The following is a 24,533-nucleotide window of genomic DNA, read 5'->3' as shown; positions in this document are numbered from 1 at the left end:
ACTTTTTTTTTATATTTTGAGGTGAGTACTTGAGATAAATGAATTAAACAAATTATTTTAAATTTTTTTTTCAATAGCAATTTCAGTTTTCGTGTATAGTATTACATGCATGTTGTTACATTCCATTACTTTGTTTTTAATTTGTAATAACATTATTTTTGTCCTGGATTTACTGACACTAGCATCACTGATATGAATGAAAGATTAACTGATATCAAACAACCACAGGCTTTAATGAGATTGTTCTCTTTCACTTTCCCTTTTCCCTTACTATTAAGAAAGTTAATTGTGTTATAGTATGTAGTACTACTACTGTGTTGAATCTCAGTATAAAAATATATCACATGGCTTTGTTGTGATGGGTTTTTTTTGTTTTCCCTTTGTATTTTTTAATGGTTTTTTGATAATATATAAATTGAGGTAGTCTGTTTCGATTGTACTTATGATTCTGTGTACATGGACATCGTGTTGATCTACTATAAAGAAGTAATTTTTGGATTTTCTAGACTATACGACAAAGTATTTTTAGATATAAAAAATATTAAAGATGGATAATGTTCCGTTTTTTTTGACGCAACCACTTCATCAAACTGGTGAGTTTGTTATGTATGGTAGCATCTAAAACGTCTGCCACCTTTCTATCAACGGTGATTGGTAGTGGTTCTGTGAAAAACATGTAATATTTTTTAACCGCATTGTTAGCTACTATTCAAAATTTCAACACCGAAGTATTCCGTGTAAATATTGGAATATAGTCGGTGGCTCGTGAATAAATCCATGGGTTCGCCCGTACCGCATTTCTTGCGTCTCGCTACCTGAGGTACCATTTTGCACAGAGACTATTTTTACAGTGGCACAGATTTTCTATTCACCTGAGATTTGATCCCTAATTATTAAAATACTAACACTTGTTATTATTTATCTTTTAACTTCCAATCTTATGTATGTATTTTTTTGTTTATTTAGAACCTTTCTTGGTTATTGAGCGGCAGCCGAAAAAGGTAATAAATCAATAAATTTGAAGCTTTCCAATTTTAAACATCAATTTTATCCCTTGTATGTACCAAATGTCAGTTCTGTTTTGCTTAGAGATGTTTCTAATAGAGATATCTATAGAGATATTTCTTATAGAGATTTTTCTTATAAAGATGTTTATGGAGATATTTCTTATAGAGATGTTTCTAATAGAGATATTTATAGAGATATTTCTTATAGAGATTTTTTTTATAAAGATGTTTATGGAGATATTTCTTATAGAGACTTTTCTTATACAGATGTACCGTATAGAGAAGTTTGTTTTTTATAGAAATGTTTCAATAGAGATGTTTCTTATGGAGAAGGTTTTTATGGAGATATTTCTTATGGAGAAGGTTTTTATAGGGGTGTTTCTTAAAGACATAAACAACATGGAAAGTTTGGCTAATTTTTTTTTTCGTGATTTTTTTTTGTGGTTTATAAAAGAAATCGAAAGTGATTTCGTTTAATTATCTAAACAAAGCAACGTGGATATTTAAGTGTCGTGTGATAAATTTGTGAATTAAAAAATATTAAGAAAGATTGAAAAGCTTTATAAGCCTTTCTTTCTGTTTCAGAGGGGCTATAGATTTCGTTACAGTTCTGAGGGACAAACACATGGTGGTATTCCAGGTGAACCAGACAAAAGTAACGATAACCGAAAAGTTTATCCTTCACTCAGGGTAAGTATATCATGACGAAATCACTTTAATCAGCTACCGGTTAAAATCTTGAATATGACTTGGTTGCTATGCCCGGAAATCATTTTATATTCTTTTTTTTGTCCAAAGTTTTCATGTACAAAATTGTATAATTTACCTGAATTTGCGATAGTAAAACCCAAAAAATTTTGGGAAATTTTTTACGCGAAATTTTATATTGTTCTAGTTACACGGTCATAATGGTCAAGCTAAAGTCGTTGTTACCCTGGTTACTGCTGAAGACAACCAGCCTCACTTGCATGCACATTCTTTAATTGTCAATAAGGTGATGACAAAAGGGTTTCATGTCTACGAAATGAATGGCGAGTCGTCTTTAGAGTAAGTATAACATTGTATAGCGCGGCTGTTTAAGTTTCTTTATGACACTCCTGGTGTACCTTTATTATTTTAGCAGCGCAAAAATTTGTTTATAAAAGCGTTTTGTTGCTACAAAAAAATAAATTATCCTTTTGTTTCATTATCTTTAGACTTAAAAGTATTGCTATCCAACACGTGGTAAAAGAAAATTTGCTGAGCACGTTAATGGACCGCATTTTGCAGACCAGATTTGTCGAGACATTCGGCTGGAACAGCGGACTTAATGTGAACGGTACTCGTGAAGAAATGTTTGATGTATCGCATTATGTGCAGTCTTTAATGGACCGACATGACGATACAGTCTTTTACGACAGAGCGACAGCGCAAGCCATAGCTGGTAAGAGTAAATTTTTTTCTTTGTTTTTTGTCTTTTTTAATTTTAGAAGTTCTATCTTGACTTACTGCTTTTTTGTATTTTTTCAGGTGTTGAGTTGGAAAATCTAAGAAAAAAAGCCAATGATTTGGCAAAGAAGATGCAGATGAATCAATGTCGATTATGCTTTCAAGCATTTCTACCGGATTCTCACGGCAAATTTACTCGTATCCTGAACCCGGTGTACAGCGATATTATCTATGATGGAAGTATGGATTTGAAAATTTCTTATACCCTTTTTACAGATTTTTAATAAACAAATCAAGTTGCTAAAAGTCTAGATGTCAAATTGGGTCAAAAATTATTCCACTTGCGTAGCAACAAAATGCACGCCTCATATCCATCCCTGAACACTTTTCCTCCGCTCAGCATGGCGTTGTGCTGGAAAGGTCTCGATGCCTCGTGAGGGTCGCGATGTATCGTGAGGTTCGCCATGTATCGTGAGGGTCGTGATGTATCGTGAGGGTCGCGGTATATCGTGAGAGTCGCGATGTATCGTGAGGTTAGCGATGCATCTTGAATTTCGCCATGTATCGTGAGGGTCGCGATGTATGGGGGCGTGGATACGAAAGAAAATCGCTACAAAATATTTAAAACTCTTCAACTCATGCTGTTGAAGATACCATTTTGTGTTTACTTTGCTTCTTTAACCAAACAAAAAATGTAGTTGCTGTGCTCTTGTTTTTAGAAACGAAACAGGGCGCCATGTTGAAAATAATTCGCCTGAGTAAGGTATCGTGCAGCGTAAAAGGTGATGAAGAAGTATGGCTGCTAGCTGATAAGCTGAACCGTAAGAACTGCTTTCACTTTCGTTTTCCAGGAGTCAGCTTATAAATGTCTGCACTAGAGTGAACGCAAGCACTTAAATGATGGCGCGTGTTTTTCTGTGTGTAAGGAACATAAACGTCTGTACGTGTTTTGTGTGTTTTGACTGTTTTGCTGTGTTTGTTATAGCTGACGATATCGAAGTTCGATTTTTTGAAAAAGAAACCAAGCTATGTAAGTGGACGAAAATTTATTTTCTCAAAGTGTTTTATAATACGATACAAGTTTTTTTTTTTGTAAATAAAGAGTATTTTAATCTATTTTAATCTTTTAATTATTGTAATCTGTTTAACAAGCGTGTTGTAAGCTTTGAGTTTAGTCTCGATCAATGCTTAACTATACACTTCAGTCTGAGCCTGAAATATTTCAGTTCACTTAATGCAACTGCTCGGGATTATTTTTTTTTTGTTTATCTTGGAAGACATTTACAAAAGCTATGCTTATTAAAAAACATTTGCGAAGTATTTTTTGCAATATAAGGTGTAAAATATTGACGTTTTTGTTTGTTTTTAGCAACGTCTATGGTACCTTGGGAAGACACAGGAAAGTTCAACAAGACAGATATTTACAAACAGGTAAGCTTGGTGAAAAGAAGGAGAGAGGAAAAAAACTAAAATAATTGTGGATTGCAGAAGTTTATTTATTTTAAATGTTTCGTTTATCTCAGGTGTGTTTAATCTTTAAAACACCTATGTACCACGATCAAAATATCCGGCAGCCGGCAAATGTATTTATCCAACTTCGACGGAAGACGGACACGAGCTGTTGTTCAGAACCGATGGAGTTCAAATACACGCCTATTCAATATGGTATGCGTATTACTATTGATCATCCTATGAAGTTACCGAGAGTAGAATCGGAAATCCTAATTTGCTCAGAGAGGACACAAGCGCTAAAGTTGAGTTTCGTCTTTAGAAAACCAGTTAGTTAATTCTTACTGTGCTAAATCAAAGGATTGAAAAGCGTTGTGAGCCAGCGCCTAAAAGAAATTAACGCTCGCCTTTATTGAGTGAAAAATGTTTTTACCATAAGGGACCGATTTTACGGCTCATTTCTCGTTCAACTAAGCTTACTAGTGTTTGTTAGCGCTTGCGCACTTACGCTATAGCGGAAATGCACTCCAATGTAAACAAACCTTTAGGGTGTTATTTGATATTATAGTGAATTTTAAGGGATTATGTACACGATGATTAAAATGTTTAGATCGGTATGGTATTGGTGAAAAAAGGAAGAAGGAGATTCCAATGCATGAATTTTCATCGTTGTCGTTACCTAAAAAAAGATTCAGTGAGATGAGCACTCCACCTATCAGCGAATTACCGCAAGATGAACTTCTCGCAAACGCGGAAAACTACAACGCCCCTTTTATGATGAGTAACGACCCGTACTCCACTTTGAATTTGGGCGCTTTCGTCAAGCAGGAGGAGAGTACGGAGAGCATGAATACAGAATCTGAATTACAACAGCAGCAATTACTCTCGGTGTTGCTCTCCGCCCAACAACTCCCACATAACGACCTGCAGCACCTTCTCAACAGCGAAATAAACATTCCAATTTCAAGCCAAGCGGCTGGAACATCTGCTGTGGCTAGCACCATGGAGCTACCGAGTTTAACCTCGTTCTCGAATGCGACCTTACCGCAGTTTACAAACTCTGATTTAAATAAATATTTCAGCATTCCGGATGATATGGGCGGAAAAAGTTAGACCTGTGTTGACATTTAATATAAAAGAGGGGGGGGTGTGGCAACCAGGTCGAGATTTTTTAAACTGATGTACATATTTTATTATTTACTTTGGTTGACTCAGCAACAATTTTTATATCTGTAATGGATTTACTGCTACAGAGTGATTTTTCTCTTACAAGACAATATACTTTTGTGACCTTAGACTGCCCAAACATTTACTTCATCTGGCAAATTTTCATTTTTATTTTTCTGGCTGTAATGAAAACTCTCCCTGATATCCAGATTTCGCCCAACTTAAAAGAAGTAAACAAAATCTTCAAAGCAAGCATTGTGACTTAAAATTCCCTCACTGTGTTGCCCTGTGACGTTTTCTCGCAATATTTAAATCCCCTTTAATTTTTCCTGACTTTTTGGTGCAATTTTATAAATTCCCCGATGTGTTTACATCTCGGCTGTCCCGACTAGTTTTAAGATTGTTTTGATTAGCGTATTTTAAAGAGAAGAACTATTTATTTGGTTACGTTTTATATGAAAACAAGTTTTTTATTTTCTTCGTGTTTTATGTCAGCTAATGTACGGGCGAATAAAAATGTTACCAAACATTAAAAGAATTCGCTGGCATTATTACTCACTCAACACTGAAATACTTTTTGGTTATGCGGTTACTACCTCGATCACCATTAAACACTACTCCAAGAGATTTTCTCTGAGGAGAATTACCGACATTTATCTCCCAATTTGTACTGTTATCAACTGAATTTAATTATTTTCATGCCAATTAACTTCCCACAATTGACTGGTTAAATTCGCGAAAATTGATTCTGTTTATTATTAAATGACCACGCTTAACATCTGCATATATAGAGATTCTATGTATCTGTTGCACTTGCCCAATGATAGGTGCAATTCAAACGCGGTTGTCCCTTACCCAGTGGGACATGACACGATGTGTGGTAACATTTGGACCATTAGCTTAGAGAAAAAGGTCAGAGCGGGAAAGGGAAAGTAGCTAGATCACACATACTAGTTTTAACATTATTAATTTTTTTCCAGCTCCGAATTCAATTTATAAAAATATGTACAATTTACAAAAGATAAAGAGAGTTACGAAAGACTATTTAAATGTTCTTCAGTTCTTGAAGAATCCAATGATAATTGATACAAGCGTGCAGCCATTCGTAAATCTTGCTAAAATAAAAGAAGATAAAATGTTGGTTTATTCAGAGTCGAAATTCGCACGGATCGCGAATTTCGTTAACATTATTATTATTATTGAAATTATTTAGCCAGGATAGCGTCTTCTCCTATTGGTACAGCTTTCCAAAAGGTTCCTGCGAAGGGGGTCCTAGTGCATTTAAAACTCCCATTTCAGCTACAAAAGTCGTGCAAGCACATCAATCGCTCAACTACACAACCGGCTAAGATATCAATCCTATTCTCATGCTGACCGATAATCAAAAAGGACAGATTCACACTTTTATACTCTCTGGCATGAATCGGACGAGGTTTGAGCCCAAGACCTCCCGCACTGGAAACGAACGCTCTACCACAAGGCTACCAGTCGGTGACTGATGACTGATTCGTTAAAATTAAAGGGGAACTCCTGTGAAAATCACTCTTTTCTGTTTCGTTTTGTACGTGTTGAGAAAAACATAAGAAAGAAGACGACTTTGAAAATTATTTGAAATTGAAGATGTTTCCACATGCGGTACAGGTATAAATAAAGATTTTTAACGATTGTAAAAGGTTTATTTTGATTTATTTATTGTCTTACCAAAAAAACAATTTTTTTAAATATATTTTTTCCCTGGAGTGCCCATAAACTCAAAGGATGTCAAAATATTAGCTGAAATGATTTTTTTTAACACAATTTCCACAAACATACCTGTTCGTAGTAAAGTTTAGCCATGTTGCTCAGTACTTCAGATATGTGATCATCCTGCGCACCAAATTCTTGCACATAAATGATCATCGAACGATGGTATAGCTCAACAGCTTCTTTATAACGTTGCTACGCATGATAATAAATAAAATTGCAAAGTTTGTTTTTATGTACAATACAACAAATTACTACAACACTGGTCGTTTTCCTTGACTTAAAAGGATCCCACGAAATTTAGTTTCGTGAAAATAAACATTAGAAACATTCCGGAATATCAAACGAACAAGAGAAAGTGTTCTACTTCATATATAGTTCGTTACTGCAATTTGTAGACTAAGGAAAGTTGTTGTTCCAGGATACGTCCCATTTATTGTAATCTTCCTTATGACCGTGCACTCTTTTTAACCCTAAATATATGGTGTGGCTTATTCTGCCCCCCTCCTGGTTTGTTGTTTCTTCAGGCAGACAAATTTCTTTTCGTTCCACACGTCGAAATCTTAGATACTGGCTATTACTTAAAACTATCCTTAAGAAAAATATATTGGACAAGTTTAATGATAAGAAAAGCAGTTACTATCGGTAAAATATAATGCCGTCAGGAACAACCACCAATGAATTCGCTTACCCGTTTACTAAGATGAACTGCTAAAACGTTGATGGCGTTGGCCACAGAAGGACTTCTTTCACCATGCACGTGTTCTTCAACTTGAATAATTTTCCTGAATTAAAGTTTTATTATCAATTTGCGCTCCCTTTTGATATTTAAAAGTTAATCCATTTTATTTACTTATTTAAAAATTGAATTTTTTAAAACGAATGGAACGGAAACAAATGAACGAACGAATAAAGGCAATCACTAACCTGTACAAGTTTTCAATATGATCAAATTTTTTCTGAAAATATATATATATATATATAAAAATGTGTAAGATGGGTATTGTAGAGGGAATGAATCGCCATCGATCGAGGCATGGTCGAATGTAAGTGGAAAGTAATTTTCATAAAAACGCCATCGATCGATTTGATCACATTCGTTTAAGTGGAATCTCCCTAAAGTGTCCGCTTGTTAGGATCTTACTTAAAAGCTGGTAAAGAGGTTTACCGTGAAGGAGATGCTGACAGAAAGTCCTATGTAATTAAAAAGATTTTAGAAAAGGCCGCTGTAAGTTTTTCCTTGTTTATTTGAAAATACTTTTATTTCTAAAAGTTATGTTCGGGTGCATACTAATTTTGTTTCCATATAATTAATGCTACTGAAATTACTGAATTTTAAACATATTTCGAAAAAATGTAGCTGTCGCAAAATAACCCATCTAAGAATAAGTAAATAAACCGAAAAATGTCAGCTAATTTCCACTTTATGGACGTAAATTTCAGCTAAATGATTACGTAGGAAATAAAACCCTACTTTTTGTCGTTTCGCTGTTTCTACTTTAGGGACGTTCCAAGTCAGTAAATTCAAGTGTAAAGGATATGGGGTAAACAGGAAATGCTTATATAACATTCTAATATCTTACCTTCTTTCGATATATACGCACCAGACCTTTTAACGCTGATTGCACCTGCGAACTGCCTGGATCATAATTCTATGACATTAAAAACAAATACATAAAACTATAAGACGGACGGACGGACGGACGGACGGACGGACGGACGGACGGACGGACGGACGGACGGACGGACGGACGGACGGACGGACGGACAGACAGACAGACAGACAGACAGACAGACAGACAGACAGACAGACAGACAGACAGACAGACAGACAGACAGACAGACAGACAGACAGACAGACAGACAGACAGACAGACAGACAGACAGACAGACAGACAGACAGACAGACAGACAGACAGACAGACAGACAGACAGACAGACAGACATACCTGCAACAGTATAGCAAGCGCTTGATCAAGAAGGTGTTCAGCCTTGTCATCTCTAAAAAATAAAATGCAGTTTTTAATCACTACAGAATCACCAATACAACATAAAACGAAAACATGCTTTACTATCATACAACATGGTAAAAAGACAAAAATCAGCATTAAATAGAAATAAATGTCTATTTGTAAGGCTCTGTTAATATTCTTGTTACGCAGTCCCAGAGTTTTGTACTTTTGTGGAGAACAGTTCCTAACACTGTTTTCAATGACCAAGGGATAAAGTGTCGCACGTAAAAGTTTAGCAGTACAATAACTGAGACACCCCTCCCCAAATTGGGACAGTTTTTATCTCGTCCCAATTTTAAAATATTTAGTAATGTTTTGGACCGACAATACCTGTGTTTAAATGTGACAATTTTAAGTTAACATTGAGAAAGAAATTTTGATTTCCATGATATAGACCACAAACATCTTGACGTTATTATTTAATTAGATCCACAAACAAATCTTACTCATTCATCGTTTGGTATACGAAGCTTAGTTTACACATCTGGTCAGCAACCACCGGGTGCTTGTCACCCAAAATGTTGACAAATAGTTGGAGAGCTTGCAACAGTGCGTCGGCCGCATCACTAGAAAGAAGAAACATTATTTTGAGTCAATTTTATATTGTGACTTCGAATGATTGGCGGTAATGTAGAGAATGGTTAAATGATCGAGAGTAAAAAGTTGGCAGAAAATTTAGTCACCTTCTACCGACTATCTTACTGACTTTTTGTTTATTATCGGCTTTTTGTTGATATCCGACTTTTTACCGGGTGCCACTCTTTCTTTAGAGTCAAATTGGAGGTGATTTGAGGACTTCTGATGAGAACTTTTAGCCTTTTTTGTGAGAAGACGACGGTATTTTTATAGAAAAAAAGAAAGTTGTTCAAAAAACCGAATTTTGGAGAGAGATTAAAATAGGCGTGGTAAACTAGTAAAATATCGAATAAATTCGGGAGTGCATTATTTAACACACTACGCGTTGCACATCATTTTGGCTAGAAGATTTTAACCAAGATTACTTCAAAGCGGCTGCAATTCTCCACACAGCCTTTTCCTTCTCTCTCTTTACATTGTCCTGATGACTTCTATGGCAACAAGAGCTTTTAGGTGTTTTATACCCCTTCCCAAATTAACCATAGACCGATGACATTTATACTGAACTCTACGAAAACAACGTAATAATTTACAGGAACTTACCTATATTGACGCAAGTTGAAATGAACCAATCCAATGTCAGTAAGAAAGCCCGCTAGTTCTTGATTGGACCATCTCTCACTTTTTAAATCAGCTATAATCCCTCGACATTCGTTGACTACATTTTCAAACGTAAGAATCACATTATTGTTCATGTAATTTTGCCGTGCCACATAGGCTTGTTTTTTGCACTTGTCAGCATCTTCATTTTTCTCCTGTAGTGCATACAACACAGCTAAAGATTCAAACACTTTGGCATAGGAAGCTTGATCATCTTCCCCGTTCTGCTCTTTTATTTCGAGCAGTTGCTTAAAATAATTCTCCGCAGTCTGAAACTTCTTCCATTGTGTGAATAAACGCCCAAGAAAAAAGAAAGAACGCCCGATATGTGCACTATCTGCTTCCAAGTGTGCTTCTTTCAGTTCTAGCGCCCTCTCAAAGCAGACGTGGGCCGATTTGTATTGAGAGGCTTCTTGCATAAAATCTCCTAAGATATCATAATATAATGGTAACGATTCATTAAAGTCTGATTCCATCTCAGACAGTTCCTCCTTGTATATCTCATACGCTATGTTAATGTCATGACCTAAGTGTTTCCAGTAACTCATAATCCGATTAGACTGGCCCTTTTCAACAAACCAAACCAACGCCCGAATTGAGCGAATGCATGCCATTAGTTTGTCCTTATTATCTGTTTTAGTGAGTTGCCATGGTAATTCGACAATTGTGCGATTTGAAAACGATCTGTCTTCTGCAAAAAATTTAATAATTCGATATTGCATCTCAGTTAAAAATTCATTCGATTTGTCAAACTCTTTTAAACATACGTCCACCGCATCTTTTACCTAAACAGGAAAATTAGTCGTAGCATTTAGTTGTAGAATTTGGTCTCACTATAAGTAAGGATGTTTGACACACAACCATTACTTTAAAAATTACAAAAAGTAAAAAAAAATTTTTTTTTGATATATATGCGTAAAAATTAAAGGTTACTACAGTTTGTTTCGAAATTATTGTTTCATACACCCGATCCGTATAAACTCTCATAGACCTTTTTTCTGACAGTATACTTTTGGCATTTTACTGGCCGTTTATTCGAGCATAGGAAAGTAGTCAGCATTTCCGTTAAGGGAAGCGAGATGCAAGGAGATTATAAAGTATAAAGAAGCATCTCAGGATGTTAGAAGGGCAAAACGTAACATTGTAAAAATTTAAAATTAAAATAGTCTAGGACCTAAAAATTATCTAAAATTAAGTTTCAAGCCAACCCGTCAAGACAACATGCACAATATCTCAAACAAACAAACTGATAGCAAGCAAAAGTAACAATACCTCACAAATTCTTCTTTCTTACCTGTGATCGGGAAATTTGCACTAATCCACACACAGTGACTAACAAGCGACAAAACGTCAGGTCATGCAGTAATAATGACAGATCGTAGCTCGTACTTGATGTAAGATACTTTAACTCCATCATGCTCAATCCGTTGTACGACGCAGATACCATCACAAGTACTTCCATGACTAACTCCTTATTATACTTTTTCTGCAATAACTTTATGCCGAAGACATACATGTCCACGATGGAATCACACATTAAACACTTTTGCATCACCTTCTTAAACTTCTCATTTGGGACCAGTCTTGTGGCAAATGTTAGCGCCAAATGCATATACAAATGATTTAAGAGGTTTGTAGCAGCCTTCTTTAAAAGTTCACTGTTTGTCGATAAAAATGAAATAACTTCCTCAATTTCATTTAAATGGTCAGTAGAAGAAAAATGAGACACAAAGAAACCGAGTATATCCTTGATATGAATAGTTAAGTGAAGTCTTGGCCATGACAGCCACTGTCGCGGATGATCCTCACTTGATACAGATATAACCACTCGGAGAGGTACAGGAAGTGGATCTAACAGCCACTTCAAGTGTTCTACACCATTATTCAATAGATCTGCACCATCAATGACCACAATAACACCATTAGCATGTTTACTGCAAGCTCTGTCCAACCATAGTTGAAAATTCTTCTCTAGCATCTGAGATTCTAATAGTGCCGGGACCTGATCGAGCAGAAGGTAGGAGAAGCGACGTATCAATTGGACAGTGTCTAAACTGTTAGAACATCCATACGATGCGATGTGATATAGTATGCAAGAATTCTGCAGTGATTCTTGCAGATGCACAACCCAATGTGCAAGCAGAGAGGACTTCCCGCTGCCAGCATCTCCAGCTAGAAGCAAAGGTTGCAGTGGACCATCCTGTGTAATGTAGTTGTTAAGGAAAGCAATTTCTTGTTGCATGTGCTCGTTCAAAGCACACATGTTTCGAACGCTTTCTTGCAGTACACTCTGTTCATCCACATGCAACATATCCAGCTTTGGTGTGAGTCTGAAAATTTCCTCTTCAGATTTTTCTTTCTCTACATTCTCCCTATGTTGTTGTTTCTCCAAAAACTTAAAAAAAAGAAAAAAAACATAAGAATAACTAGAGTCCTAAATTTATGACAAATTATTACAGTCTGGCAGAAAGGTAAGTATGTTAAGGCTACATTAAAGGAGTATAAAAGTATAAAAAACTTTCAAGAACCATCTTTATGTGCAAAATGCTATAAAAAATCTGAGATGAATATCCTCCTTTGGGTGGCGACAGGTTAGGACTTTTATTCTGAAAAAGTCTGTACATACTAAAATCTTTCTCATGCAATTGACTTTCATGGATTTAAGCAGCAATTTGCAGTTTTGTCAATCAAATGTGACAAAATGTCAGTCAATGTGACTAAACTTCAGCATTGCAAAGCAGTGCAGTATAACAAGAATCACATATTAAACATAACATCCGCACTATTTCTTATTACACAACCAGAAATATTTAAAGCAATCTTTTAAACAAACAACTATATTCTCTAGCTACAGAAAATATTTTTAAAGCTTTTCTGAAAGGCTTTCTGCAAGTCACATGAATCTAGGCATAACTTATTAAAAATCAAGCAATTGAGAGGTTTAACAGCTAGTCTTGTGTACTTACAGAATTGCAAATTTCAAGCACTTTTGCTAGTGCAGACACATGAAGCTCCTCAGAGTTGCTGACAAAGTGAATCTAAATTGCAGAAAGTTGAAAAATTACTTAAAAAATATTGATAAAAAAAAGTTATGACCTGAGCACATTATTGAGCCTGATTCCACAAGTTTCAAACTTTTATCAAAACTGAAAGCAATCCCATATTGGACAACAACATTTGAACGAACTCTGGAATTCTATCGTCCTTAACTTTTATAGAAATACTTTTGAAAAAGTGAATCTCCGATAAAAATTGACAAGCATATCATGTGTACATACAGAGCTTTTTTGCAGTTTTTGTATCAGTATATCCCAGCCTATTCCAAAATGTCATATGCTTATAACAAACATGTAGTCTTCTATGACAAAAAAGTCAATTTTCCTTAGTATTAGCATTGGCATTGCTTAAAAATTATTACTTATTTCCCTCTATTTCATTAACACAGGTTGGAAAGACAATAATTTGGCATTTAATCAAAACCTCTGCTATTAAAAGATAAAAATAATCAACCAACCCTTTTGTGATGACACTCTTCAAATGTTGAAAGTAAACCTCTGTTGCTTCTAAACAAAGAAAATAATTTATTAATTTCAGTTTTTGTGATAAAAAAATACATATTATGCAACTAAAGTTTATGAATGTTGTTGCATTCTACAAAATGAAAAGTGAACGGTTTCAGTACAATAACATGGGTTTTCCCTTTTAAGTATTAACAAAAACAGATTCACAAAAGCTGTGTTGGTTAAAAAAAGAACACGTGACCTTACAAAACAAATTTAATGATATCAATTTCCTGAGAAGTGAAGGTTAGAAAAAGCCAAAACAGAAGACTTACCGTGATATCTGTTCTGGTGTAACAACAATAACAATTTTACGAGAATGTACTGCTTCTGTTAAAACATCATTTAAATGCTGACTAAAATTAAAAAAATGGCCTGGATATATAAAAAACTACTACATACTGGACGGTTTAAATGACATCTAAATACTCCTTAACAACAGGTTTCACTTTGGACAATAAACTTTAAAACAACAAACATATAGAGTTGCTAACCTGGGCACTTTTTCTAAATATACAGCAAACTATTCAAAACATAAACCTTATTTAACCTGAAATTTTTAGATATGCTAAAAATTGATTTTTTTGAATTTTTTAAATACCTTATGCCAGGAAATTAACAAGACACAAAATTAAAAGCAAATTGTGAAATTTAATTAAACACCAATTATGCCATCCATTAAAGTTTAGTAAGATATTTTTCTAATATGCAATCTCAATACAAAGCACTACTTCTTTTTTTTCTTCTTGTCTAAAGATACACATGGAGCTTTTTCTTCTGTCTGATTAGCTGAAATTTAATTTTCTCACCCAATATGGTTTAACCTAATGTGAATTAAACTTAATGTATTTTCTCAACCAAAGTCTTTTGCATTATATACCTTTGTTTTCTCAAATAACTGCACTGTTTATTTCACTTGCCTTGTGTTTATATCTCAGAAGATGCCAAAAAAATTGAGTCGTAATATTTACATCACACTCAATCGCCAGGTGCAATAGTCTATTTCCAAAAGCATTGAGTGCTGATGGTATTGTAGATGTTTTGAAAAAAACAAGAAAACAGGGGTACATTAATGAATCTGTTCATATTTTAGTAGTGCTCTTATAAAAAAAAAAAGATAAACATGTCCATTTTGTGTTTTCAGAGTTCTTATGGGCATTCACGTTTATTTCTTTCACGTTTATTTCTTGATTGTTCATTTTGTAACTCTGTAATTTCCTGGAATAAGGTATGCTAAAATTCACTTACATATCTTCACCAGCGAATAAGACGCAAATATCCGACGATTTTAAATAATGCAATTTTCCTTCTTCTACCTCCTGAAATATAAAAGATGTTATTTTTTTGTGCTTTTATTTTTGGTTAGCTATAATCACCAAATATGCAGTTCCTATATCCCTGTCTTCGTTTTGGTCTGACACAAGTTGTTCTATATATTATTTATCTCACAGTCCTGCAACTGAGTCTATAACTAATGTTTATATATAGTTTAACGAATCCCTTGACTTCTTTTTCATCTTACAAAAATAAGTACAAAAACCGTCACTTATAGAAGGAAAAATATTTGAATTAAAAACACTAAAAAGCAAAATTACCTGTTTGTCACTGAATTGACATGGAAAGTTGTAAACAGACAAAAGTTTTCCCTTCAGTTCTAAGTGCAACATCAAATCCCTGCAACCAGCCTTAAAAAAAGATTAAAAATTGATCAACCAACTTCAAACCTCTATAGTTACCTCTTTCTAATGCATCACCCTTGCCCTTGAAACAATTCACTATTACACGTGATTGCCAGTCACTCGGAATAGCACCATCCTTTATAATCTGATTAGCAAGACTTGTAATAAGCTCAACTCCAATATATCCAGATGCTTTTACTATCTCTGCAACAATACCTGATACTCCTGCAGCCTTGCCAATCTTTAATTTCCTAATAGCCTCCACTACCCATTCCGTCTTGATCTGCAAAGCTGGTTCGTCTACAACATCATCATCAGACAAATTATCCTCATCCCAATCAAACTCAGTGTTAAGCAACCTCTGATAATAGTTCTTCCAAGCTACCCTTTTCTCCTCTTCTGTGCTAGCCAAAACACCTTCATCAATACATATACACTTCTCACCTACAACATCTTGATTAGTCTTCTTTATTTGCTTTGCTATCTTAAAATTGCGCTGGTCTTCCCTTCTTAACACATCCGCAAATCTGCTTCTCTCTGTTTCTGATTGGGTCTTATACACTGCTGTACGAGCACGACGCTTAGCTTCTAACAAAACACCACATTTACCTTTCCAAAACATGCATTCCATAATTATTGCATGTTGTTGGTTAAGATTTCAAGTTAGGAAAAAACAACTCAAAAAATTGTTTTGTGTTAAATGTGAGATTTACAGAACCATTTTTGAGTAACAGAGGACATTTTCTCCGAAAGCAACACAACATAAGAATGCAAATGTTTAGAAGGATGTCGGTAGAAACTTGCTTTAATGTTTTTTCTAAACAGGGAAGACTCATGCTTATAACCAGATAATATACAAATAATAAACTATTTTACCAAAATATTTTAAAAGAGGGACGCCCCTCCCCTTTTTTTTGTAATCCCCTTTTTTTGTATCTCAATCGTCCTCCATTGCGCTATATAAACATTTGTACAACAATTTGTGGCAATATAATCCTTTTCACAGCCCCTATAAAACTTGACCTGAACAAGGTTTAGAAATTTGTTTTATAGTATAGGGCATGGTATAGGTTTTCATATGGGAGTACAATTGTCTTTCAAGTGAAGACGTACTTTGCATTATTTTACACATTGTTCTATTGTTACATTTGCAATGTGATTTATGCAAATGCAAATTCATATGCAAATTGAAATTTATGGAGAAAATTATTCAGATTGTTTACCTACTTCAAAACGATGAGCATGATCTTCCATATCAGGAGAGGAAGTTACATAGACAGAATAGGTGTTGCCAGTCGGTATCCCTAATCCAACATGATGCAGTGACGAAAGTAGTTTTTGTAGAACTGAAGAGATATCTATAAAATAATCTTACAACACTTTTTAAAAGATACCTGATTGTATAACCCTGAAACCCTTAAAACATTATAACCTACCTCTGTTCATTCTAAAATCCAAAAACTGAGTATTATTATTCATCATTAAACCATCCTCCATTTTCTTTTCTAAGTAACTGTCAGCTAACGATTGACTATCTAGAAGCCAATCAGTGATAGAGTGAGTATGTTGACGCACATCTGCACCTTCCAACAAAAAATCTTGAACAGAGCCTTCTGAACTCACAAACTTTCTTAGGTGATTTATAACATGGTGTTTTTCCTTGAGTATAGTTTGAACTTCCTTTTCTTTTGCTTCACGGAAAACTTTAAACTGACGTTGAATTTTATCTTTCTCTATAAAAAAAAATTTGAGACAAATAATCATAAAATCATAGAAAAAGTATTTTTATTATTATAATATAATATTTTTGTGTACTGTCCACTAAATATATATTGAATTTCTTACAAAAGATTGAAGTAGAAATAAAGGACAAACATTAAAAAATCTAAAGAGCTCATAATGTTAGATTTTTATTTATATACATACTTAACCTGTTTATTTTAGTCAGGGTTATTCCAGCTTGTACAACCCTCCCTCTAATTTGAGTTGCCATTAAATTTGTGTGTTATATTATTCCCAACAAATCAGCTAAATAAATTCTCTATAGAATGATAATTATTTTTCATGAAAAAACCCAAAAGGAGTAAATTTAATCAAAACCACCTTGTTTTAAAAATATAGGGATAAAATTATATTCAGGATAGGTACATAATTTTTTTCTAATCTTGTAGAAATTTTTTTAGCTTTTACTGTGTTTAACAGTCATGAAAATTTTCTTATCTATAGTACCAGATTAATAAAATCTGGATGATATTATAAAATGTGCAAGGCTAGTCACAGACAAGCCAGTGATTATTTTGGTCCTTAATAATATAGGATAATATTTGGCCAGACCTTTGCCAATCAGATTTTGACACAAGGGTGGACAGACAGAGAAAACTGCACCAAGAAATTCAATGAGACACGTGCTATCCATCATGTGAACTATTGCATGTGCAAAAATTACACATCGCTCTTGAAAAATTAGGACGTTTACCTGCACATCTATACTTTAGAACATTTATCTTCTCCTTCACTGATCATCATCATCATCATCATCATTCTCGGCTTAACGTCCGTTTTCCATGCTAGCATGGGTTGGACGGGGTATATTAATGACCCTCTTCCAATCTGATCTAGACTGTGTTAGATTTAAACTCAACTTCCTCTCTATCAAGTCTGTCCTTATAACCTCCTGCCAAGTCTTTCTCGGTCTGCCTCTGGGCTTTGCCCCAGGAACTATCAAGTCTCTACACTTTCTTACCCAATTATCCTCCTCCATTCTTTCCAAGTGCCCCAGCCAATTCAATCTTCTTATCTGGATAACATCTTTAATTCTACGGAGACTTAGCCTGCTTCTTAACTCATCTGAACTCTTTCTGTCTCTCAGACTGGCATTACACATCCACCTAACCTTTCCCATATCATTCCTTTCTAAACGGTCAAGATCTTCCTGCTTCACTGCCCATGTCTCACTACCGTACAACATAACACTTCTTACACAGGCCTCATACAACCTACCTTTTACCTCAATTGACAGGACTCTGCTAGTCAATAAAGGAAGTAACTCTCTAAACTTTTTCCAAGCAGAACCTATCCTGCAAGTAACACTTCTTCCAACACCCCCTTCACTGCCCAACATATCACCTAAATAACAGAAGTTCTTAACTATCTCTAACGAGCCACTGTTGTACATCATTAAAGCTGGAAATACTTCATTCTCTATAATCTCACCTTTGCAAGGCTTGCATACAAACTGCATGTCAGCTCTTAACCATCCACTAATACTACTGCACTTCTTATGTACCCAATGCTTGCAAGTCCGACAAAAGATTGAGTTACTACCAACCCCTTTCCTGCAAACTCCACAAGGCCACTTTCCAACTACAAGGTCACACTTGGCTGCAATGCTACTTATCATGACTTAAGACTTTGCTGTGTTTACCTTCAGCCCTTTCTCTTCTAGTCCTTTCTTCCACTTCTCAAACTTTTCAACTAATTCTTCCATCGACTCTGCTATGAGAACCAAATCATCTGCATACAATAACTCCCATGGACAACCTGTTCTAAACTCCATCGACAGCGCTTCTAAGACTAGAATAAACAACAAAGGACTAAGTACAGAACCCTGATGTACACCAACATTTACACTAAATTCATCACTAAGTGAATCGTTAATCCTGACACGACTTCTAGCATTGCTGTACATAGACTGTACCATCGTAACTAGCCACTCATCCACACCCAATTTTCTCATAGCCCACCAAATAACTTTACGTGGCACTCTATCAAAAGCTTTCTCTAAATCTACAAAGGCAAAATAGAGATTCTTTCTCTTTCCTAAATACTTTTCCTGAAGCTGTCTGAGTAAAAATATTGTATCTGTAGTGCCACGCCCTGGAACAAAACCAAATTGCATCTTATCTATATCAATTCTTTCTTTAAGTAACTTATCAATCACTCTTTCAATAACTTTCATTACTTGATCAACCAACTTCAAACCTCTATAGTTACCCCTTTCTAATGCATCACCCTTTCCCTTGAAACAATTCACTATTACACTCGACTGCCACTCACTCGGAATAACACCATCCTTTATAATCTGGTTAGCAAGACTTGTAATAAGCTCAACTTTGATATATCCAGATGCTTTTACCATCTCTGCAACAATACCTGATACTCCTGCAGCCTTGCCAATCTTCAATTTCCTAATAGCCTCCACTACCCATTCTGTCTTGATCTGCATAGCTGGCCCTTCTACGACATCATCATAAGACAAATTATCCTCGTCCCAATCAAACTCAGTGTTAAGCAACCTCTGATAATGATTCTTCCAAGCTACCCTTTTCTCCTCCTCTGTGCTAGCCAAAACACCTTCATCATTACGTATACACTTCTCACCTACAATATCTTGATTAATCTTCTTCATTTGCTTTGCTATCTTGAATACCTCATTGCGCTGGTCTTCCCTTCTTAACACATCTGCAAATCTGTTTCTCTCTGCTTCTGATTTTGCCTTATACACTGCTGTACGAGCGCGACGCTTAGCCTCTAAGTAAATATTTTTACTACCACCTGACTTCCACTCTTTCCAAAGTTTCCTCTTTTCCTTTATACACTGGTCAACCTCATTATTCCACCACGAGGTCTGTCTTTGTCTAGCTGGTCCTTTCGTCCATCCACAGGTATCATCTGAAGCTTCTAGAAGACAATTCTTCAAAGTAGTCCAAGTACTTTCAACATTGTCACTATCACATTGACTATTGTAGGCTAACTGCTGAACTTTTGCACTAAATTGTCTTGCTACAATCTCTTCCTTCAGCTTCCAGACTTTTCGACGGGGCCTGTACTTTCCCTTGGCTTCTTTAACACTCTTCAAGATAATATCACAAACCAGCAACCTATGCTGGGAAACACACTCTTCCCCCGATATAACTTTCACGTCCTTCACCACTTTTTTGTCTGACTTTCTAACCAGGAAGTAATCTATCTGTGTCTTACAACCACCTGACTCATATGTTATCAGCCTACTCTGTCTCTTACTGAATGATGTGTTGCAAACCACCATGTCCGTTGCCATTCCAAACTCAAGCAATCTCTCCCCTTCCTTATTTCTGCTCCCAAATCCATAGCCTCCATGCACACCTCTATAACCTTCAGATGACTTCCCAACATGACCATTAAAGTCGCCGCCCACCATGACAAGTTCAGTGTCTCCAAACTTTGATGTGACTGCTATTAACTCATCATAAAACTTATCTTTATCTTCCTCATTGTGTCCACACTGTGGAGCATAAACTGACAGAAAAGTGACAATCCTATTACCTATCAAAAGCTTTATCACTATAATACGACTATTAACACGCATAACTGATCGATTTAAAAAGCTGAGCATTATTTATTAAAGCTTGGTTTGTGTCTTCTTGTGTTTTTACAACTTCCAATGTTATTCTTGAGCATAATTCTAATATCATTTTTGTTTACATTGTATTCATAGAAGTATATATATTTTTTTCAAATTTTTCACTGTATAAAAAAATGCTCACATAAAAAATTATTTCAGATCTTTTCTTTCTTTCTCAAAAAAGGAAAATGTTACGCAATAATTGTATACAAAAACATTTAATTTTTGCAATAATCTCTTGAGGGACCTGTTTTTTTAACATAATGCAAACACATGCTACTATAAAGAAAGCTTCTGCACATTCTCATTTTTCAGTAAAAAACATTTCAAACTTTTCTTTGTTAAAAACACATGCAAAAAATGGCTTCAAATATAAATTTGAACTTTGTATATTCAATCGAGGGGGGAAATCAAAAATTATTGACAGGGAAATTAAAGTTATTGATTGCTAACAGTATTTAGTTACTAAATTTCAAGTACATTGTCATATACACACTGAGGCACAGAAGCGATGAGGAAGACAGTGAAGGAAATTGATTTTAATTTAGGTGTTGTTTTATCCTAACTAGAATATGACCCCATACAAGCTTACACAGAAAATTTTTTTGCAAACCAAGTTGCAGATTCTAAGTTATTGGGTCATTGCAAAAAAATTAAGAGGTGTGGGACGGGCAAACAAGTGTCATTTTTTGTAAAAAAAAAATTATGTTAATCAATTCACCTTTGTAATATCTATGCATTAATAAAGTTTAAATGCGCATCCTAATATTACTGATGACACAAAATGCCAAAATTTGCATTTACTTAAATATGACATCATAATTTATGCAGCATAATTAAATCTAAAATTATTTAAATGTGAACGAAAAGAGCTATCAAAAAATTAGAAGGACTTGTTAACCAACTTTTTATGATATGGATGATATAAGTCCAACATTTTTTTATACCGCTGGTTTTCCTTTAAAGGTTACCTCCCGTGAAAAATAAAGTTAATTGCATATCAAAGAGCTTAAAAGGTTGCCTAGAAATTTAATATTTTTTTTTGATTCTTGATTGGTTCTTTAGAATTTGAACTAAGAAGATTTGCTAATTATGCATGATGTCATGAGTATGCTCTGCAAGGGGATTAATTTAACATTTTTGACAAGCCATATAGAGTTAAAAATGATTTGTGGCCGTTCACTTTGACACATTTTGAACATTTTACATAAATTTTAATATTTAGTTACCATAATTATGCATACTCATGACATCATAATTTTGCATAATTAGCGCAACTTTTAAGCTAAATATCTCTAGAACGGATAAAGATTTTTCAAAAAAATAAAAAGATTTCTAGAAAACTTTCAAAGATCTTTCATATGAGCTCAACTTGATTTTTCGCGGGAAGTAACCTTTAAATTAGGTACAAACCTGGCATTCACCTAAACTTTGGTCAACATGAACAAAAAACTGTGCACATAAAAATTCAGGCTGTAATTTTCATGTCATTGAAAGTTCTATGGTTAATCAGATTTCTTTTTACATGATCCTTTATATAATCTCCAATATCCATAAACCAAATTTAAAGTCATGCTGAAATGTGTATTTTAATAATAAAGGATGTTTGGGGAAGATTTTTAAATCTGAATTTATTTCAATATAACGTTGGTTTTATAACAAATAAAGTTAATACAATTGATATTGTGGTGCACGAATGGCATACATTTGTGTTTTCACAAGGTGTGTGCACCTAAACAACCTATTTGGTACAGAAAATATGTATATCACAATTCAGAATTTTCAAAGCCCTGGCATTGTTGCCTCTCCATAGCAGAGTCTCATCTAGAGGCGTGTTGCTTATATCTCCAGACCTCCCCAGTTTTGTTCAGTCCTATGGAGTCCACATAAAGTTGGAGGGATACAGATGATAGAGGCATTGCAATGGTCCTATATAACTGTATTCATTGGAGCGTAGAAGGGAAGGGTATCGAATAATTTATATTTGGAAAATCATGGAACAGTTGGTACCAAATGTCAATCTGAAAATCCAATCTTCGGCATGGGCAAAAGGAAAACTTATGTGTGGTCCATACAGTTGGGTGGCAGAGTTCAGTTTACTTATCCATGGAATAAAGCTCTTTAACATCCTCCTCAGATCCATGCGTAATATGTCTGGTTGCACACTAGACCTTTTTAAAAACAGCCTTGATAAATATCTATCCCAGATACCAAATGAACCACAACTGGTAGGATACACCATGTTAAGACGGGCTAATTCAAACTCTATTATACATATGCACATATTGGTGTAAGCTGGATGTTCAATCCAATAGAGGGCTAGAACACAACTGCTAATCCTGAAGACTTTCTTAGAAAGCCTACAACAAGGTACAACAACAACAAGGTAGGTCCTACGCAAATGTACAGGCAAAATTAATCAGGCGGTGCACTGTGGACCAGTCCATTTCAAACATTATTTTTAGGTAGAGGCATCTTTTGATAAAATATAGCTTGCATTTAATTTAGATTTAGAACATATATCAGTGAGAAAAAAAGATGCCAATAGCCACAGTACAAAAGTTTTTAATTATATATAATTTAAATTTCTTCACCCAAGGTCTACATTTTTTTGCCTATCGATTTTTCTGATTTTATCAGGGCATGTGCAAGAATCCTGTAAAAACGTTAACATTGAAACTCTTACATTAGCTGCGATTTACAAAATATTATAGTCGGAGGGTTATTATAGTATATAAAGAAATATATGGCAGCAAAAGTAAAATCACCCAATTTAGACTTTTACTTAATACGGGTGTTATACACCAGCTAGCTATATCAGTTTACAACAAAAGGTTAGCTAGCTACCTTGCTCGAATGCCTTAGCTCTTTCCAATGCATCACTCTCAGCTTTCCTAGCTTTTTCTTTATCAGCACGTAGTTTAGGCACTGCTGTATTTAAAACTTTGACTTCATTACGTAAACGATGAACTTCTTCTTGCATTCTTTTCTTTTCTGAAATCCATTCCTCCTTTTCGCGATCATGACTACTGTTTATACTCTCAATTTGTTTCTTAAGTTGAACAACTTCGTTTTCAATATTTTTTGGATTATTAACAGATACTGGCGATTGAAAGCTTGTAGTCTTCCGAAAATTTGTAAAACTTTTACCCTTCCCAAAAGGAAGGAGGGATCGTGACTTAAATTTATGGGATGTAGTCACATCAGGAACCTTGATTTCCTCTATTTCACTTAACTCTATGGACTCACTGTTAAGATCAAAAGAACTAGATATGCGATTTCCACGCGGTTGTGGGTTATTACTTTGTGAGGAAAAATATCCACCCATACCAAACGCCAAATAATCGTTCTGTCATAACCATGACATTCCTTTATGTGTCTGTCTTGCCTTTAAAATGTATGAAAACATTCCAAATCACGGTCCAGCTTAAGCGAGGCATCAACACTGATTGTCTCGTTGAGCCCAAACGTTACTTTGCTTATGTGCAAATAACGGCATTTGGTCATTCTCGCCCCCAGAACTATCTGCTGAGATAAACCTCGAAACCTCGAGGTTTTAATCTCAAAGAGCTAAAAAGCTGAGAACGGGTATTTGGTGTTATGTCTCGTCTCAATTTTGTTTCGAATTTCGTGGAAATTGTCATGTCAAATTTCGTGGAGATTGTCACTGTTGCGGACGTCAGCGTCCGCAACAGTTAGCAGATTTAAAGATCTAGGATATTCCTAAATACCTAAGATCCTAATTTCACTCTAAACACTCTGAGGAGTGAATTCTGAAAAGTTCAAAATGCGTGAATCTATAATCAATATAGAAGGTGTTGCGGAGCGGGGGACAGGGTCCCCTCTAGGTTCGCAAGCGAAAAATTTTA

At 35.0% G+C, this 24,533-nt stretch overlaps 2 protein-coding genes across 4 annotated transcripts; one reads left to right on the top strand and one right to left on the bottom strand.

Moving 5' to 3' along the window:
- The first annotated feature begins 310 nt into the window (after positions 1–310).
- On the top strand, positions 311–5,573 carry LOC130628961 (nuclear factor NF-kappa-B p105 subunit-like). Its single transcript, XM_057442028.1, has 11 exons — positions 311–593; positions 967–1,001; positions 1,593–1,697; positions 1,903–2,054; positions 2,204–2,430; positions 2,517–2,675; positions 3,155–3,256; positions 3,421–3,465; positions 3,805–3,866; positions 3,959–4,100; positions 4,495–5,573. The coding sequence occupies exons 1-11, from the start codon at positions 548–550 to the stop codon at positions 4,995–4,997; spliced, it is 1,578 nt and encodes a 525-aa protein (XP_057298011.1). The 5' UTR covers positions 311–547; the 3' UTR covers positions 4,998–5,573.
- A 419-nt stretch (positions 5,574–5,992) lies between these two features.
- Positions 5,993–24,113, bottom strand: LOC130628960 (nephrocystin-3-like). Of its 3 annotated transcripts, none has more exons than XM_057442026.1 (17): positions 23,512–24,112; positions 16,718–17,014; positions 16,509–16,639; positions 15,198–15,287; positions 14,851–14,921; positions 13,878–13,958; positions 13,557–13,605; positions 13,009–13,080; positions 11,337–12,437; positions 9,986–10,827; positions 9,253–9,372; positions 8,744–8,795; positions 8,378–8,446; positions 7,722–7,753; positions 7,486–7,579; positions 6,864–6,989; positions 5,993–6,166 (listed from the first exon to the last, which is right to left on the bottom strand). In XM_057442026.1, the coding sequence occupies exons 1-17, from the start codon at positions 23,990–23,992 to the stop codon at positions 6,083–6,085; spliced, it is 3,792 nt and encodes a 1,263-aa protein (XP_057298009.1). In that variant the 5' UTR covers positions 23,993–24,112; the 3' UTR covers positions 5,993–6,082. The 3 variants fall into 3 exon arrangements, 2 of the variants coding, with proteins under 2 accessions (XP_057298009.1, XP_057298010.1); XM_057442027.1 differs by lacking the exon at positions 23,512–24,112 and adding an exon at positions 17,758–17,894 and having other exon boundaries at positions 5,995–6,166; XR_008981884.1 differs by lacking the exons at positions 5,993–6,166; positions 7,722–7,753 and having other exon boundaries at positions 23,512–24,113.
- Positions 24,114–24,533: the final 420 nt, after the last annotated feature.

The sequence above is a fragment of the Hydractinia symbiolongicarpus genome, chromosome 15, assembly GCF_029227915.1.
Source record: "Hydractinia symbiolongicarpus strain clone_291-10 chromosome 15, HSymV2.1, whole genome shotgun sequence".
Taxonomy (NCBI): Eukaryota; Metazoa; Cnidaria; class Hydrozoa; order Anthoathecata; family Hydractiniidae; genus Hydractinia; species Hydractinia symbiolongicarpus.
This window is presented reverse-complemented; position numbering and strand designations above follow the sequence as displayed.